The 18,590-nt window shown below is 33.1% G+C and overlaps 1 protein-coding gene across 1 annotated transcript in view; it reads right to left on the bottom strand.

Annotated features, from left to right (window-relative positions):
- Nucleotides 1-18,590, bottom strand: part of LOC110024336 (MACPF domain-containing protein At4g24290-like) — a 46,106-nt gene that overhangs the window by 14,710 nt on the left and 12,806 nt on the right. Inside the window, exons 3-6 of the mRNA XM_020724242.1 lie at nucleotides 4,702-4,903; nucleotides 4,550-4,627; nucleotides 4,300-4,483; nucleotides 3,894-4,066 (exon numbers count right to left, since the gene is read on the bottom strand). Of these exons, the coding sequence (XP_020579901.1) occupies nucleotides 3,894-4,066; nucleotides 4,300-4,483; nucleotides 4,550-4,627; nucleotides 4,702-4,903 (637 nt within the window). The remainder of the gene's footprint in view (nucleotides 1-3,893; nucleotides 4,067-4,299; nucleotides 4,484-4,549; nucleotides 4,628-4,701; nucleotides 4,904-18,590) is intronic.

Genomic DNA, 18,590 nt, shown 5'->3' with positions numbered 1-18,590 from the left:
GATATAGATGGGGATGTTAATAGTAGAATTCAAGTTGATTGGTTGAAGTGGAGGAACGCTTCGGGCCTTTTGTGTGATAGAAAAGTACCGCTAAGACTGAAAGGAAAATTTTATAAGACGGTGGTGAGACCTGCAATGCTCTATGGCGCTGAATGTTGGCCTTTAAAAGAGAAGCATAATAATAAGTTAAGTGTTGCCGAGATGAGAATGATTAGGTGGATGAGTGGCTTTACACTTAGAGACAAAATGCGGAATGAATATATTCGTGATAGGGTTGGTGTAGCTCCTGTGACAGACAAAATTAGAGAAAGTCGTCTTAGATGGTTTGGTCATATTAAACGTCGACTATTAAATGATCCGATTAGGAGAGTAGATGTTTTAAATTTGACTTGTGTTAAGAAAGGCAGAGGTAGACCTAGGAAGACGGGCTTATTGTATTAAAAATGATCTTAATTTACTAGAACTAAATGAAAATATGACACTAAATAGGACGCAATGGAGAAAAAGAATTCATGTAGCCGACTCCACGTAGTGGGATTAAGGCTTTGTTGTTGTTGTTGTTGTTGTTGATGTAAGATTTGCACCCTTCCAGGTTAATGCTCTGTCAGTGAGATGTTCTTTCTTGCTTCAGTTATCTTTAAGCTATCATAAATGAGGAGATCCCACAAACTATAACTAGCAAATGCAATGACAGATATGTAGTTTGTGGAATTTCCATATAGCAATATAAAAACAGAGATTGATGATCTAATTCTTACACTTTTTTTGTCAAAATTGTATCACAAAACAAGTTATCAAGCAAATGTCAAGTTTCATAAAAAATGGAAATAAATTATTTGTTTCCATATTTAATCTGGCAAACATGCTTGTTTGACAACATGGAGCACACAGCTAATTAAGTAAGCATATCATCATTAATATAATTAGAATTAGATTTTGGCCAACCTTATGAATACTCATACTCCGTTAGTTCATATTGACTATCGCATGAGATATTAAACCCGCACACACAAACCATTTTGCAGAACTTCCATTTGTGTTATTTTGCTCTCTCCGTTTTTCTCCCTAATCCTTCAACAATAAACTTGTAAGTTCATTTTTCACCTTTTGTTGTACGCCCAAACAATCTAAATTTATTTTTCACTATCTAATCCTCAACAGATGTTACTCACAACATACCTTTAATACAATCATTTTTTTTAAATTTATCTTTCCTAGGTTTGCCAAATCCGCTTCAACATTCTCATTTGCAACAGACTCAAATATAGATGCCAATTTGATGACTTTATTTTCTCGTTTAAATGGAAAGAAATAAAAAGTAAGGAAAAAAGATACATGTAAAAGAAATCCATTACTTTCGCTCAAAGTTTTTAATCTCCTGTCTATGAAAGAAACAAGAATACATAATGTACCTTTTACATAAATTAAAAGAGAAAAATGTAAGGGAATGCATGTTTACTGAATTCTCAACTTAGCACAAGCATATATGTGTCTATCAATAGGTATGAGAAGAGCATAAAAGAATATAAAATAATTGATATTATACTTACTAATGAGAAAAATATAACAAAAATAAATAGTACAAATTTCAACTATAGATAGTGTATAGAATAATATAGATATGATAACAATATGTCACAAACTCAAAGTGGCATAGAAGAAATCGACTGAAGTTTAAAAGAAAGTCATCTGAGATGAAACCGTAGAATATTTTGTTGCCCGAAAGTTACTTGCGTTGCAAAAAAAGCATGACTGCCCTATTAAAGAGAGTTGGCGAATTTGATTTAAAAACTCGACAATGATAAATGTATTGCAGATAAAATCCAAAAACAGAGATATCGATGGAGGGAGTCAAGAAAGTTATTAGTGGGGAGCATTAATGAAGAGTATACTTGACAAAGAGGTTGATGAAGCAATCACAAAAGTCAATGGTTATTATTGAAGAACAAAAGGGAACATCGTACAAATTTTAAAAAATAGTGAAGGAAATCAAGTGCCCTCGTGATCAATGATAGAGGTTAGAACCTGGAGAGGAAGACAAATTGACAGGATTATGCTGCAAAATATGTTAGAATTAAGAGGCTTCGGGTGTTAGATCTAGAGACATAACTGTAATACCGTATTAGATAGAAGAGGGAATTTTATATCTATCTATCCATCAAAACATGGCTTTCATACTGATTTAATATCTCGTTCTGTAGTGTCATTTTGGTTGTATGTTCATGGAGGCTGCTATTCATTGATTTTTCATTTCGATGTGGCATCTGATTGTCTATTTTTTTGGTAGGGGTGGTTTTGGGGGGAATCAGATATCTGGCTTTATTACTGATTGAATATCATTTGCTGTTTTTTACATATGGCTCTACGTTTTACTGAAGCTTTTTCTCACTAATTTATCATTATGTTGTGGAATCAGTTATTTTGTTTAGCTATTGTGGTAGGGGGTGGTTTTTTGAGAGTACAATATTTAATTAATATTGTGTCCATTTCTGTTAGTTTTCATGGGGCTCATCATATCGATTCAGATTGTAGTAGTGGCATGTTTTGCTTGCCGGTTTGGAGGATTGGTTCTCTCGTAACCAGTCCTTTTGTGGTGGAACTTACTTTGTTGGTTTACTTTTCTCCTCTTAATATAGTAATGATCCTTTGGGGCTATGCTTGCTCCCTCGGTTAATATTACTCTTCTAGAAATCATGAATAAAGGAAATTATTCTTTCAGGCGGTATGTCTTTTGTTTTCTCCTGCAGGTGGCTGGTATAAAGATTTAATATGGAAGATTTGTTTTCTTTCATACTTTATTAATGCTTTATATCATGCAATTTTTATTCTACTGTATTATTGTTTTGGTGGCTGCTTCTATTGGAGGTTCTAAGTTTGCCATGCTCCAGTTCTAAGTGAAACTTAGTTTTAAAGAAGGCTTCTGCCTCAATGACAGTTGGACTAATCCGGCTTTCTTCTTGGAGTGAATCACATCATAGGTATGTTTTTATTTGCAACTTTCTTTGTCTTGTTTGGTTCTCTGTTTCTTTGGTACAAATTCGCAAGCATTTTTTGGGGGAACTTCAGGGCCACAGAAGCTAGAGTATACATTTTGGAGTTTTGGTCTTTTTTGGGTATACTTGTAATCGTTTTGGAGATCCTTTTGCGTCGCGTTATACTTTTGGTGGTGGAACTCATATGAGTACGTGGTGTATTATTTTTTGGTTTTAGTAGTGGGATCCACCTACCACAATCTTGTACCTTTGCTTTGATAGAATAAAATTATCTCTGGATTTCCTTATATAAATATATATATATATATATATAAGCCTCTAAATGAGAAAGAGAAAGGAAATAAGAAATAAAGAAAAAAAAATAAAGACAATATCCTTAATAATGTGAAAATATAACAATAATAAATAATGGAGATACCAAAAATAACTAGTTAGAACTGATGACAATTTAGTAATAATATATTAATAAAGAAAAAAATAAAGACAATATCCTTAATAATGTGAAAATATAACAATAATAAATAATGGAGATTCCAAAATATAATTAGTTAGAACTGATGACAATTTAGTAATAATATATTACAACTAATAAATATGGAATAAGTCATAAGAGCATTTGCATATTTTGAATATATATGCAACTGATAGCATTTGACCAGATGATGCTATTTCTTCAAAAGATTAGAATCCAAATCAACAAAGAGTAGTAGGCTGAAAGAGTTTTCTTAAATAGTAAAATAGATTTTTAAAAACTAAGAAAATTCAATTTAACGAAGACAAACTTTCCTACTCATTGTTTTGCGATAAGAAAAACTTGTGCTGTGTGACAAGCCATGTAACAAGCATAGTATTAAATTATCTGTGATTAATGAGCCAAATTAGCCTGAAAGGTTATCATACCTGGGTTGTATTGATGTGAAGTTTAGGGCCAAGCAATCTAAATTGAAGTGATGGGTAAGATTTCCTTAGTTGAGGGTGCTGATGAACAAGACTTAGTTCCCAGTAAAGTGGTGCCCATTGACGGGGAACTTGGAACTCCAAGAAGTGCTGCAACTCATCAGGATCAGGTTTATCTGATAATGTTGCAAGAACAAAAAATCATGAATAAATGAAATTATTTGAACATGCATAAAGAAGAAAAAAATCTAGAAATTCTTCGTGAATAAAGTAGACATACAGATCCAGTATAAATTAGAAGAAAAAGAAGTCAACCGTTTAGCAGCCAATATCAAGTTTGCTGGGAGATCCCTCTAATAACAATTTAATAAGCAGTAGGAATCAATTTCTTCTTTAGAAGAGGACTTACAACGAAGGTACAAGTTGATTGCATGGCTAAGATAGCCACTTCCTGGGAGGCCAGTTAGAAGAGATGTGATAGGAACAAACTTAAACAGTATCACATCTGGTTTATTATGTACTGTCTGCAGCCATTTGGAGTGGCTGCATAAATATGGATCTCCACCCCTCTTTGAGCAAATTATGGTAAGCCCCTGTTATAAAAAATAATTCTTTTAGAAACTTGAACAACCTGATAAAGGTAGGATAAGTGTACTCACATCTTTGCTAGAACTTTCAGAATGACTGGTCAGCAGAAAGTTGTTAGATTGCAAAATTTTGAAGAACACATCGGGCACCTTCATTAGAAGACTGTTTATCAACAGTAAAGCCAGTTTAAGAAGAGATCAATATGTTAAATAATTTTATTTACCTTGTTCTTTCCTCCTCTAGTCATCTGATTTAAAGGTGAAGTGCCCCTTCCATCAGAAAATAGCAAGTCTCCAAGATCCTCCAGATGCATCTTAACATCTGTGGGTGATACTGTTGAAACATGGTTTTGTTTAACACAAATTACATCTTGACCTCCAAGGCCCATTTCCACAATTATATGAGTCCCATATGTGTGGATAAACCTAGTTTACAAAGCCCTCGTCAACCGAATTAGTAAGAAAGAAATTAGTAGAATGGTGAAGGATGATGACAGCTATCAAAAAACTTTTAACGAACAGGCAGTTCAAGTTTAAAATGTGGAGAAAAACACGCTTTCAAGCACAGTTTGTTTACTCATGATGAAGCTAGATTGTCAAGCACAGTTTGTTTACTCATGATGAAGCTAGATTGTGTTGCTTCTCAACCTCATTTAATAGTTAAGACCTTAGGAATGAGCCTTGTTGCCAGAATTCATTTAAGGTCAAATCTAGAATTAAAATGCTATCGCACCAGGCAGCAATATGAAACAAACAACTAGGTCCAAATGGCAACTTAGTTTGGAAACTCATAACATGTCAGAATTAAGTCATCACTATCACATTCATGATCGAAATATATTCACTGACTAAGAGAAAGAAGATAGCACTTGATGTTTATGCAAAGAAAGAGTACAAAATAGGAGTTTGGCTCCTCTACAAACCTACAGACACTCTTCAAGCTATTCTCTGGTAGTTCCTCCACTCACTAGCTTCAGAGTGAAACACAAACCCCTCGCGCATCTCCCTTTCAGCTCATGGAGGAAATCAAGAACCCTTTATTGTCAAAGTTTTAACACAGCTTTACCTTTTCAGGGCTTAGAAAAAGACGGGCAATCCTTTTCTAGGCTAAAGATGAACTTCCGGAAAAATAAAAGCACAAACATAGTGAAGCAGCTTAGAAACTCTAAAAAAATGCAACTCAAAAAGAGAAAAGATTTTACAATGTCGAACAACAAAACACATTTAGTTTTTTTATTTATTATTATTATTATTTCAAATAAACAGACAAGTTACTAATTCAATGAATATCAAGAGAGAGGGCTGCTAAAACGCATTCCAGGTGAAAAAGTAATCTCAAATGAACGACGAATAATTTTTTACTAGCAGCAACAAGAGAATAAGAGTCTATGAAAGAAAGAAGATTTCCACAAATATTTACAATTGAGAATGTTAGGGCCATGTAAATATGGATAGCTTTGCAAAAAACAAACATAGATAAATTATTTTTTGCGCTTGCTTTAAATTAAGAGGAGGGGGTGAATGGGGGGAGAGAGAGAGAGAGAGCGAAAGAGGGAACACAAAAAGCAACTAAACAGCATAAGTTGCCAAGCTCATGATTCTCAGAAGAAATCGCTAAGGAAATAAATATAAATTAAAATGTGATCTTAGAAGAAAAACATGAAAATCTTACTAGTATCACCACGAGACTACGTTTATACGAATGAAAGAAGAATTCCACAAAGGTTTGATTGAAGCCTGTGGGGATGACCTAATATATCTCAAATATGATCAGTTTGCTGAAAGAAAATATTACATAAATATTTCTTAACGCTTTCTTCAAAATATCAGATCATACTTAACAGAGAAACAAGGGAGAGAGATTACGGTTACTATAGAGGGAAATATCATTTTTATTCTAATCAATCAGAAACTAAGGGAAAGAAAGAAAGTCAATATTAGCTTTCAAACACAATAGCAAAGAATCTGAAATGAAAAATGAAAATTGACTCTTCGGATATTCCTGTCCTACACAGCATGAGTTTTACAGTAAAAGAAAAACAAATTCAGAAAGAAAGCAAGAAGAAGTTCAAGGTTTTACATAGGAAGAACTAGCTTAATCAGGTTATTTGAAACTAATTATCGTAACCAAAAAGAGCCTTAATCGTTTACATGCGAGAGCAAGTCAGTTTCAATGGTTAGTTTGAAACTGGATGGAGAACATGGTTGACCATGAATAGGTATAAGGAAAAAACCTAAAGAAAATCAGATATCCAAAAACAAGGAATCAGGTTCTGACGACTTGGGTATTAAAAGTGAACATGATCCAGCTAGCTTGCAGGGCCCGACAGTTCTATCTGTTAGTTTTTTGCATATTTGAAACTAGATGGTAATTCGGCCCATCCTATCTAGTGGCACCACAAAAATTGTTGAATAATTTAAAAAATGTTTCAAAATAGTTGAAAATAAACAGAAGAGACAATCAGTATTTTTTCTCATGCTAATGAGAAGAATCAAGCGCAGTTTATATATAAGATATAATAACCCAAGAAAGGGTGAAAAAAATAAAAATAAAAGAAAATGGGTATAAAAAAATAGCATAATATCATTATCCTTTTAACAAAAGTAACTAACAATTTAGAATCATGTGTTTCTTTGCTTGGACTGGCAACAGTGGGCTGTGTCCGATCCATGCATGGATGGCAGTTGGAATTCTGGAAATCAAGACCTAATTGGTGCAGATTTGTTGTTCTCGCCTATGCAAATTCCAAGAATGAGCTCTTGATTGATAGAAGGTATACATTTTCTTCTTTACTGTTGCCTACCCTTTAACTTTAATCCAGTATTGCTTTCTTTTCTAGGAAATACAGCTCTTTATAATAGTCAATAAGATTATCATCCAACCACCCGCTTGACTTGGCTTAGAATTTCCATTGTCCTCCCCTCAACCAGGAATTAAGGGTGTCAAAAACTGACCAGACACAACAAGTAGACCCAAAAAATCCGGTTTAGATAGAAGAAATTACTACTCATGTTAGGTTTAGGTCAAAACTATAGAGCGATTATTATTATTGTTGGGTTTGAGTAAACTCAAAATCTCAAATAAGCAAAACTTGATCTGATTACTATTCAGGTTTAGGTTAGGCATGCTATGGTCAGGATAAGCAAGATATATTCCTTTTAATCGGTCAGGTCGAACCAAAAAAATTTTATAATCTATATAAGAAAGAAGTTAGATAAGTTAGATTCCGGCAGGTTTAAGCCAAGTCAAATATTTTAACAAATATAATAGAAAGGTCAAGTTCGGATCAAGCACATTTAGGTTGTGAACTTTGGATCAAACCCAAACCTGCTGTCAACTCAAATTGGCACCGCTACCTATTGTCACGACCTAGCCCAGATGCTTAGAATTACTAAGTCGGAAATAAATGATTGAAGGGTCTAATGTCTAAAAAATAAATTTAAGTCAATATCAAAATAAAATATGAGAACATTCTATTAATATCAAAATCCAAAAGCAACAAAAGAGCCATAAACTAAGAGGTTTAAATTGCAGATGTAATAACGATAGTAGAAAGGGTACCTTTCTCATGTAAGGCCACATTTTGTTCATAGTTTCTCTTCTACCACTCATTTAGTTCTCTAAATGTAATCTTAAATTATTAATTTAAAAAAATGAGTTATCAATGAATACAATGGATTAATCATACTTCTAATTTATAATAGGTCAAAAAAATAATAATGCATGTTAGTCGTCATTTTAAACTATAAAAAAAATCATATAAAATATTGATATTTAAACAGCAATTACGATCATTGATGCAGCTTAATTATTGTGAAATCATTATATTTATCATTTATGAATGGTTTAAATATATAATGAGCTTATCATGTCTTATATTTTATTAATATAATAATGCATCCATCTCAGGAGCATTATTATATACATAACCTCTCACCCCTGGCAAATATGTTCCCCCTTAGCACGGTCGCGAGTCGAGCAAGTCCGCTATTAATTGAGGTGGAGAGATACCAACTCACCAAGGCCAATAAATCCCCCGCTAGCAAAACAGAGCAGTAAGTCTTATCTCTACTATTGTCTATAGTAGAAAGTTAAGTTATTAACACTAAGGGTGTAAACAAACTGAACACGAATGAACAAAGCCCGTATTCATGTTCGGTTCGTTTGAAATTACGTGTGCTTGAAATAGGTTCGCGTTTGAAATTATTCGTGAAGTTACTGTTCGTGTTCGGTTTGATTTATATGAAATATGTTTGAAATATTTCAAATGTTCAAATTGTTCAAATTCTTTGAAATATTCAAATTGTTTGAATTGTTCGAAATCATACAAATTTGTTTGAATTATTTGAAATCTTTTAAAATCTTAAACTTATATAAAATTAATGTTTAAACATATATGAATCACAGCACAAATGCAAAATAGTTGAAACACAACTCAAAATAAAATCCTAATATCATATCTCATCCATAAAAAAATCAAATCTAGAGACAATATGTGAGATTTCACTTCCAAAAACTAGGTTTCACTCAATGAAACTAAATAAATTTAAAAGAAATATAAGAATTTTTAAGCTAAGAGAAGAACCTGAAGATAAATAGGAAATTATATAATTTAATATAAGCTAAGAGACGAACTTGAAGATCAAATTATAATTTATAGAATTTAATCTTTTAAAATATGATAAATTTTTAGAATATATAATTATTTTTAAAATATGATTAATTTTCATATATAATTATTTTAAATTATTTTATATTTCGAACAATAACGAGTCGAACAAGATCGAACAAATGATTGTTCGTGTTTGGTTCGTTTATAAACTGAACGAAAAAAAATTATTCGTGTTTGTCTCGTTTGTTTATCGAACAATCAAACACAAACTCCCCGACGAGCCGAACACAAACTGTTTGCGAACAACGAGCTTTTTTAACAGACCTAATCAACACACGAATACATTAGAATCCCCAAATAATATCACAAAGATGTAAATTTCATCTATCAATATACATATAAAAGCAGACATATACGCATCATGTTCTTTGCATTACTTTTAGCATACAAGATGTTTCCTTGGAATGTTATTGTATGGTACAAAATAAATAATCATGAAGTAGTATTAAGTCATGCATTTTATTTTTAATAATATGACAGATCTTTTTTAATAAAAAAGATAAATTATTTTACTTACAAAATAAATTTGTTATCATATATTATATCAGTACAAAAAAATTGAGTATAGATATATTCATCAAATGTAATAAAATTAAAAGAAAAAATACTACTCCAACTTAAAAATGTAATTACCACAACCAATACCTTATGTTTAGAAGAGCCAGCTTGCTTTTTTATTAATTTGCCCACATTTTGACACCGATTCAACCAAAAATATACACAACGTTAGATGCATCATTTGAGTCATACAACTAAACAATTAAAAACATATGTTTTTATTTCTTTCAAAACATTTAGATATCTTGTACTTTGGATAGTTCGTAAAAAGAAAGATGATGATATTGCGTATATTCAAGTCATCAAAGATATATATACTAGAGTTGTTAATTGTGTTCGAGCACAAGGAGTATTAAACAAGTCTTATTTTAGGTGTTTTACATCAGGTATAGGCTTTAAGTCCATATCTTTATGCTCTAATTATGGATGTTCTTACTCGATATTTACAGGAGGAAGAACCCTGGTGTATGTTTTTCGTTGATGATGCCCTTCTTCTGCATAAGACTAAGAAGAGAGCTTATGCAAAACTTGATTTATGGAGGGCAACTTTAAAATCTAAGACTTTCATTTGAGTAGATCTAAAACTGAATAGTCGGAATGTAACTTTAGTAATCATAGGTGATCAAGTCAGTAAATTGAGAGAATATTTTAGTTGATTTTCAGAATTCAACAGAATTATTTTACTGATAGGAAAATAGGGTATAAATATCCTTACATGAATCCTAGAATAGAAAAGATAAAAAAAAGTAAATAACATGAAATGAAAGATATAACACATATCTCCTATTAATCAATTCAAAATATTTATTTGGAGAAAAAAAACGACATAAAATAGAAAAGCCTAAAAAAAGAAAATAAATAAATCCAATTCAAGAAAAAAATCCAAAATATGAAAGGAAATAAATATAATCCTCATAATTTCTAATAACAATAAATAATTTCCTAATACAACTTCTAACACTCAACTTAGACTTTAAAATATCAAAAACAATAGATGAGGAAGATTTTTTGTGAGCTAGAGCTTGAAGTCTTTATCATGTACTTGGTAATCAACCCCAAGAAAATTTAGGGATATTTTTAGTTCATTGTAATTGTCCTTGACTGCAATTTTTGCAGTGCCTGTAGGCAGGCAGAAGGCTCATACAGGTAATGTTGCAGGGATGTTTGCATGGAAGTAGACAAAATATAAGAAAAGCTAACTTCTAATTGACTGCAATTGTCTTTGAAGGTGGAAGACTTCTACAGATAATGTTGCAGGGAAGTAGACAACCTACAGGAAAGTTGCAGAGTATGGTCTGCAGGTTAAAAAAAAAAAAAAACACCTGCAGGGTATGCACTTTACTGTTTTTCAGCCCTTTGGGGCAGCAACCTTCAAAATTTCCTTGGATTTCTGTTTCACAAATCCTAATGGCTTCATGTTCATCTCGCTCCCTTGAGAGAAAAACTCAAAAGGAACTTTCTGAGAAGATTTTCTAGCTCGGGGATCTACATTAAACCTTTCACTATAGTAGGCCTCGATGGAATCGCCGATTTCAGACTTCATCTCAGAACCCAATTGCCCATTCTTACCATGACCCAAACTCCTTTTCTTCTCAAAATGTTCAAAACTTGCAGCCTCTTTTCAAAACCATATCCATTGCAGTTCATCCAAATGTCTTTAATCTGAACAAGACTCTTCATCATGGAATTCTGATAATTGTTTAGCCAATGATAGTATTGTGCTCCTTAAAAAAATTCAAAACTTGTTGGTAAAGAACAACCCTTGGTTCAAAAAACCCACCTTTCATCCTATTGAAGAAATTCATAGCAGGGTTTCCAAAATGAAAATCCAACCTACATAACAGCTCCTTCATGTTTAGGGCAAAAGCCTCCTGCTCCATATTGGGGAGATATTCGGCCAAAGAGAACTGCTGCTCGGTGAGACAATCGTTCCATGTCTCAATCGAGACAACCGGCCCAAGATCAGAAAGATCATTAAGTTCCAACAGGATGCTGCTACTCTAGTTCCGCCAATAGGCAAAACTCTATCCCCAACTTGCCAAACTCGGACAAATCGATCTCGTCAAAACCCATGTTGGAATCTGTATCAGAAGCAGCAACCGACGTCGCATGAAGACCCCATCAACGCGGAACTCTTATCATCCTCTTAGCTTGAAATAGTTCCAAGTGACAAATACTGGTTCATTCTAGAAGCCCTGAAGTAGTTCTTGACAATCGTCATGACTCAATCAACAATCGTGGAAAGTTTTGGAAGTGAAATATGGCCTAGGAGAAAAGAATTGAAAAAAAAAATCAAATTAAAAAAGGCAAAGCAATTGAAGAAAACGTCGACTTGTGTGCTTCTCCTAATGTAGGCTTTGCTTCTGCGATAGAAATCAAAGGGTGCGCGGATAAATCTCATGGAAGAAGGGTCCTTGCAGGATAGAGAGTTGGCCGACAGGAGAGAGATTGACGGCTGAAAAAAAAAGCTATAGGGGAAGGAGCCGACGGTGAAAAAGGCTACAGAAGGAAAATCAGATGGCGGGGCCTACAGGGAGATAAAATTTCCAGCAGAAAAATTGAAAAGAAGAGGCAAAGGAAGGGCCTGCAGCACAAAAAAAGGTTGTTGGCTATAGGGAATAGGAGTTTCCAGCGGCAGGAGACTCCAGGGTTTTTTTTCAAGGCTCAGATATCATGTTGATTTTTAGAATTCAGTGGAATTATTTCATTGATATGAAAAGATGGTATAAAAACACTTAAATAAATTTTATAATAGGTAAGACAACGAAAGAGAAATAATATGAAAGAAAAGATATAACACATATATCTTTAATTAATTAATTCATAATAATTACTTGGAGATAAGGAAAACGATATGAATCAGGAAAGCCCGAAACAGGAAAAGAAATAAATCAAATCCAAATAAATAAATCTAAAATAGGAAAATAAATAGATCCGAAATAGGAATAAAAATAAATCCAATCTAAGCAAATAAATTTAATCCTCATAATTTCTACAACAACAACAACAACAACAAACCTTTATCCCACTGTGAGGTCGGCTAAATGAATCTTGAGGTCGGCTAAATGAATCTTTTTTCTCCACTGTGTCCTATTGAGTGTCATATTTTCATTTAATTCTAATAAATTAAGATCATTTTTTATACAAAAATGCCCAGTCTTTCTAGGTCTTACTCTGTCTTTCTTAACATAAGTTGAACCTAAAACATCTACTTTCATAATCGGATCATCAGATCTTCGACGTTTGATATTACCAAACCATCTAAAATTCAACTCTCTATATTTTGTCCATCACTAGAGCTACACCACCCTATCACGGATATATTCATTTCACACTTTGTCTCTAAGTGAAAAACCACTCATCCACTTAATCATTTTCATCTCGACAGCACTTAGTTCTATGCTTCTCTTACAAAGGCCAACATTCAGCGCGATAGAGCATTGCAATTCTCACCACCATATTATAAAATTTTCCTTCATTCCAAGCGGTACTTTTCCATCATACAATAGGCCTGAAGCATCCCTCCACTTCAACCAACCAACTTGAATTTTACTAATAACATCCCCATCAATTTGAACAATAGACCTGAGATATCTACAACGTTCACACCTTTTAATAATTTGATCACCCATAGTTACAATTTCGTCACTAGAGCTACTAATACTAAAATTACATTCCAGGTATTCAGTTTTGGTTCTACTCAAATGAAAGCCTTTAGACTCCAATATAGACCTCCATATTTCCAATTTTTTTCCTGAGTTTTCTCTCCCGTCTTATCCACGAGAAGGATATCATCAACAAAAAGCATACACCAAGGAACATCCTCCTGTAAAACATCCTCCTGAGCATCAATAACTAAAGCAAAATGATATGGGCTTAAAGCCAATCCCTGATGTAATCCAACAGAAATAGGAAAACATTTAGTCAATCCTCCTTTTGTTCGAACACAAGTAACAGCTCTAGAATACATATCTTTAACTACTTGAATATAAGTCAGATCAACACCTTTCTTCTTGAGAACTCTTAACAGGGTATCTCTTGGAACTTTATCGTAAGTTTTTTCTAAATCAATAAAAATCATATGTAGATCCTCTTTATTACCTCTGTATTTCTCCATCAAATCACTCAATAAATGTATAGCTTCCATAGCAGACTTGCCAGCATAAATCAAAATTGATTATGATAAATTTTTGTAATTCGTCTTAACTTACGTTCAATTACCCTCTCCCATAATTTTAAAGTATGACACAATAACTTGATTGTTTTATAATTTGTACACTTGTGCATTCCCTTTATTCTTAAAAATGGGGACCAAAATGCTCTTCCTTCACTCCTAAGGCATATTTTTTAATTTTTAAAATAATATTAAAGAGTTTAATAAGCCAAAAAACTCTCAAATCTCTTATATATTTCCACATTTCAATGGGGATATCATCAAGTCCTACAAACTTTCCACCCTTGGTTTTCTTTAAAGCCTCCTCAACTTCTTTTTTACTAATGTGACGGTAAAAATGAAACATTTTATTATTATCAATGATATTAAGATCACTAAGGTCACTCTATTTTCAGAAATTTCATTAAAAAGTGTATCAAAATAACTCACCCGCCTATGTTGAATATTTTTTTCTTAAAAAAAACACTTTTTGATTTTCATCTTTAATACACTTTACTTGAGTTAAATCTTTACCATTCTTTTCTTTTTATTTGACTAGTTTATACATATATTTTTCGCCTCATTAGTATCTAATCTATTATAAAGATCACTATAAGCAGAATTTTTAGCGTCACAGCTTGTTCTCTAAGACTCCCTACGGGTCATTTAATATTTTTTCCAATTCTCTAAATTTTTATATTTTAACCAATTTTTATAACATAAATTCTTATATTTTATATTTTCTTGCACATTATTATTCCACCACTAACTATTTTTATTTATATAAACTTTCTTTTAATTCTCCAAGTACATAGTTTGTCACTTGTTTAATAGTATTTGTAACTTTATCTCACATAGAATTTGCTTCTTCATTAACATCCCAAAGCTTGAAATCTTGAATTTTACTCATAAAAATAATTTTATTTGTGTCTTTTATGTACCCCCATCTAATTCTACGATAATGATTCCTATTATTTTTTTTATTTTACAACTCTTCACCTTAAAATCTAAAACTAGTAATCGATGTTGAGTACTTAAATCCTCACTTAGAATGACCTTACAATATTTACATTCTCAGCGATCTCCTTTTCTCATTAAAAAAATAATAAATTTGTATTTTATCAGATCCATTCTTATAGGTAATATATGCTCATCTCTTTTCTTGAATAAAGTATTAACAATAAAAAAATCACACGTTAAAGCAAAATCTAGTATGGCTCTACCTTCCTCATTAATCACTTCAAAACCGTAGCCACCCTGGATATTTCTAAAATCTTCTATCACTCTACCGACATGTCCATTTAAATCTCCTCCAATAAAATTTTTTTCTTCAACAGGTATCATTTGTATTAAGTTTCTAAGGCATTCCAGAATTTATCTTTAGAACATATATATAAATCTACTTGAGGAGCATAAGCACTTATAATATTAAAAAGCCTAGTATCAACAATAATCTTAAAGGCTATAATTTTATCTCCAATTCTATTATTTTTTACAAAATTATCAATCAAACTCTCATCTATAATTATACCTACACCATTTCTAGTGTGACTCTTTCCTGAATACTAAAGTTTAAAACCTAAGTTATCAATCACCTTAGTCTTTTCCCCAACATATTTCGTTTCTTGGATACATAAAATATTTATCTTTCTATAAATCATATTATCAACTAATTTCATTATTTTACCAGTGAGAGTACATATATTCCAAGAACATATTCTAACATTAGTTTTATGGACTAACTTCTTTACTTGCATCTGTCTGTAATGTGAAAACTCTTGCTTATTTGACATTATACCCAGGCATCAAAGTAGCGGCCCTTGCACACTTTTACTGTATTCAAGCTATACAACGCGTCGCTTCCAAGAAACGACCTGCCATTTACAAAATGATCAAAATAATTCATGTCATGATTTTTCGACAAGTTTTACGCTGGTTGTCGACTACCTAACGCAATCCTTCACTTTTCACATCTGAGGTTTGGGACCCAACAATGAAAGGGTTAGATATTTCGGGTCAATTGTTCGAAGTGATAGTGATATAGATGTGGATGTTATTAAGATAATTCAAGTTGTATGGTTGAAGTGGATGGATGCATCTGGCCTATTGTGTGATAGAGAAATATCGCTTAAACTTACAAGAAAAATTTTATAAGATGGTGGTGAGACCTAGAATGCTTTATGGTACATAACGCTGGCTTGTAGAAGAAAGCAAAAAATTAAGTTGTGTTGTAGAGATGAGAATGCTCAGGTGGATAAGTGGCTACACACTAAGGCCCCGTAGGGGCCGTTTGGTTCGGCTTTTTGGCCCGGCGCTGCGTGGGACATCCGCTTCGTCCTGTATTGACGTCCCGCAGTTCGACCGTTTGGTTCGTAGCTTCGTGGCAAAATTTCCCAACGCTTAGCGAAAGCGGGCCGCGATATTAACCCCGCGGCCCGGCTTTCGTCTGAAGATATTCCCCGCTTACCCGTTTCGTTTCTCTTCTGCCCTAACAGCTTCCCTCGCGGCTCTCCTTCGTCGTCTTGCTTCGTAGCCCCTCGATCGACAGATCCGAGGTATAACGATCAATATTCTTCTTCTAATCGCAGATATGAGAGAGCTTATGGGTTTTTTTCGAATGTGATGTTTCTCTTCTCATCTCCTTCTTATTTCTGCGATTTTTTGTTTAGCACATGAAACCTGTTTAGTTTTTTACCGGTTGCTTGACTAGGGTTTTGCCTTTGCTTTTCCTTCTCATTTGAGTCATTCTTGTTTGGTGGATGCTGGCTCAAGAATGGAATAAGGTTGTGGTTGTGGTGGTTGATTCATGTGTAGTGGTTATTATTCATGCTTTTAATTTTCCTTCTCGGTAGATCTGTACATTAGTTAGTGGTTGATTCATCACTGATGCTTTGCTCTGAGACACATTTGTTTGCAATTTGGGGCCAGGTTAACATGGATAGTGCATGTTGCAATGATTTTTTCTCTTTAGTTGATCTTCGACAGCTCTTTATGACCGCAAGTTCATACAAATTTTACAAAAGTGAAGTTCATAGATCACACCTTATTAATATTTTGCACATCAGCTGCATATGAGCTGTCCACATCAGCTGCATATGAGCTGTCGAATTGATGTTGAGTTGGCTTAATGTCATGATACCTTATTCTTATCCTCCAATTGATGTTGAGTTGGCTTGGGAGGGGAAATGATTATTCCCTTATTCTCTTGCTTGTGATTAGGAAATGGTGTTTTTGATTCCTTATTATTTTCCTCTTCCCCAATGTTAGTTTGAGAGTGAGGAGAATTACATTTTAGATGTTATAATATTCCAGACCACTCATTTCACAATGTGATGACTAGCCACTATAAGGGGAATTACATTTTTTTATGCTTATGCAATAAATTTAGATGCTATAATATGACTATTTTTTAGTGACAACACATGAATGTAATATATTTATTCCCCTCATGGATTCATCACTGATGGCCCTGTCACTCCATAAATATTATAACTACAATAAGCATCTAATAACTGGAATAACTGGACTATTTTTTGAGTGAGAACACAAGAATGTGATGGCTAGCCACTATAAGGGAAATTACATGTTTGAGGCTTATGCAATCTTCTTATCACGGTTTTGTAGATGCTGTAATATTCCAGTTATTAGATGTTTGTTTCCAATATCATAATAAACACACTTGTTTCCAATTAATGTTTGAAGCTCATCTATTAGAGGTTATGAGTAGACATCAATTTTTTTCTTGGGGCTATGTGGACCTGGTATGATCCATGTCAGAAATAAAAAAGGCGTGATCATGCACATATTAGTAGGCAAGATATGGTGTAATAATTACTGACCAAAACGAGCACAATGTCAAGCTTTCTTATCTGATGGATGGCTCGAAGAGTTCATATCTAGAAATTTGTTCTTGTATCATGCCATGTGAGTAGTTGTATGCATAGAAGCCAATATTCTCTGAAGCTGGGGGATGAGGAGAATGTATAAAAGTGATACTTGTATGAAATATGTTTCTTATTTCTTCTTTTTCAACCTCTTGGTTAGAATCCTTTAACACCAGAAAATCTGCATTTAGTTTTCATTTCATTTGTTTTATAATATAATATGTAATCATTAAAACAATAGTTAATCTCATGTATAGTAATATTAACTTCGAAACCAATTTAGTTGTTCTATAGAGGTCTTCTGAAACTAAATTTACTTTATAGTGTATTTCTAGTAACACTACATTTTGATTAAAGCATTATCTGGGTATATTGCAAATTTGTAATGCTCAACATTCTCAGTGTTGTTGAGAACTCTGGATGCGTGTGCAACTTTTCTGTTGAAGCTATTACGTGAAATTCAATAAATCATAGAATTTTTACGCTTCATTATTCAATATTTGATCATCTTCATGAACTCTCTCAACAAAGTGGCCTTTGCTTGCATCAAAATTCATATATGTTAAGATTGTTTTCCGTTGGAGGGATAGAACTTACTGATACACTAACATAATCATATTGAACATTTGATTTAACTTCATTATGCTCACCATGTGCAGTCTAATACCAATAGTTAGGTTGGAAACAGAATCAAAACTTGATTTTTATTAGATATACTTGATTTTTGTTCTGTGCTCACCATGTGCAGTCCCGACAAGTGGTTTGTCATTGTGGCCTGCAAACCACACTTTTGACCTCACGGCAAGCACATAGCTATGGTAGGAAGTTTTATACATGCCCCCGAA

The sequence above is a fragment of the Phalaenopsis equestris genome, unplaced genomic scaffold (genome assembly GCF_001263595.1).
Source record: "Phalaenopsis equestris unplaced genomic scaffold, ASM126359v1 Scaffold000002, whole genome shotgun sequence".
NCBI lineage: Eukaryota > Viridiplantae > Streptophyta > Magnoliopsida > Asparagales > Orchidaceae > Phalaenopsis > Phalaenopsis equestris.
The sequence above is the reverse complement of the archived record's forward strand: the minus strand, read 5'-3'. Positions and strand labels throughout refer to the sequence as shown.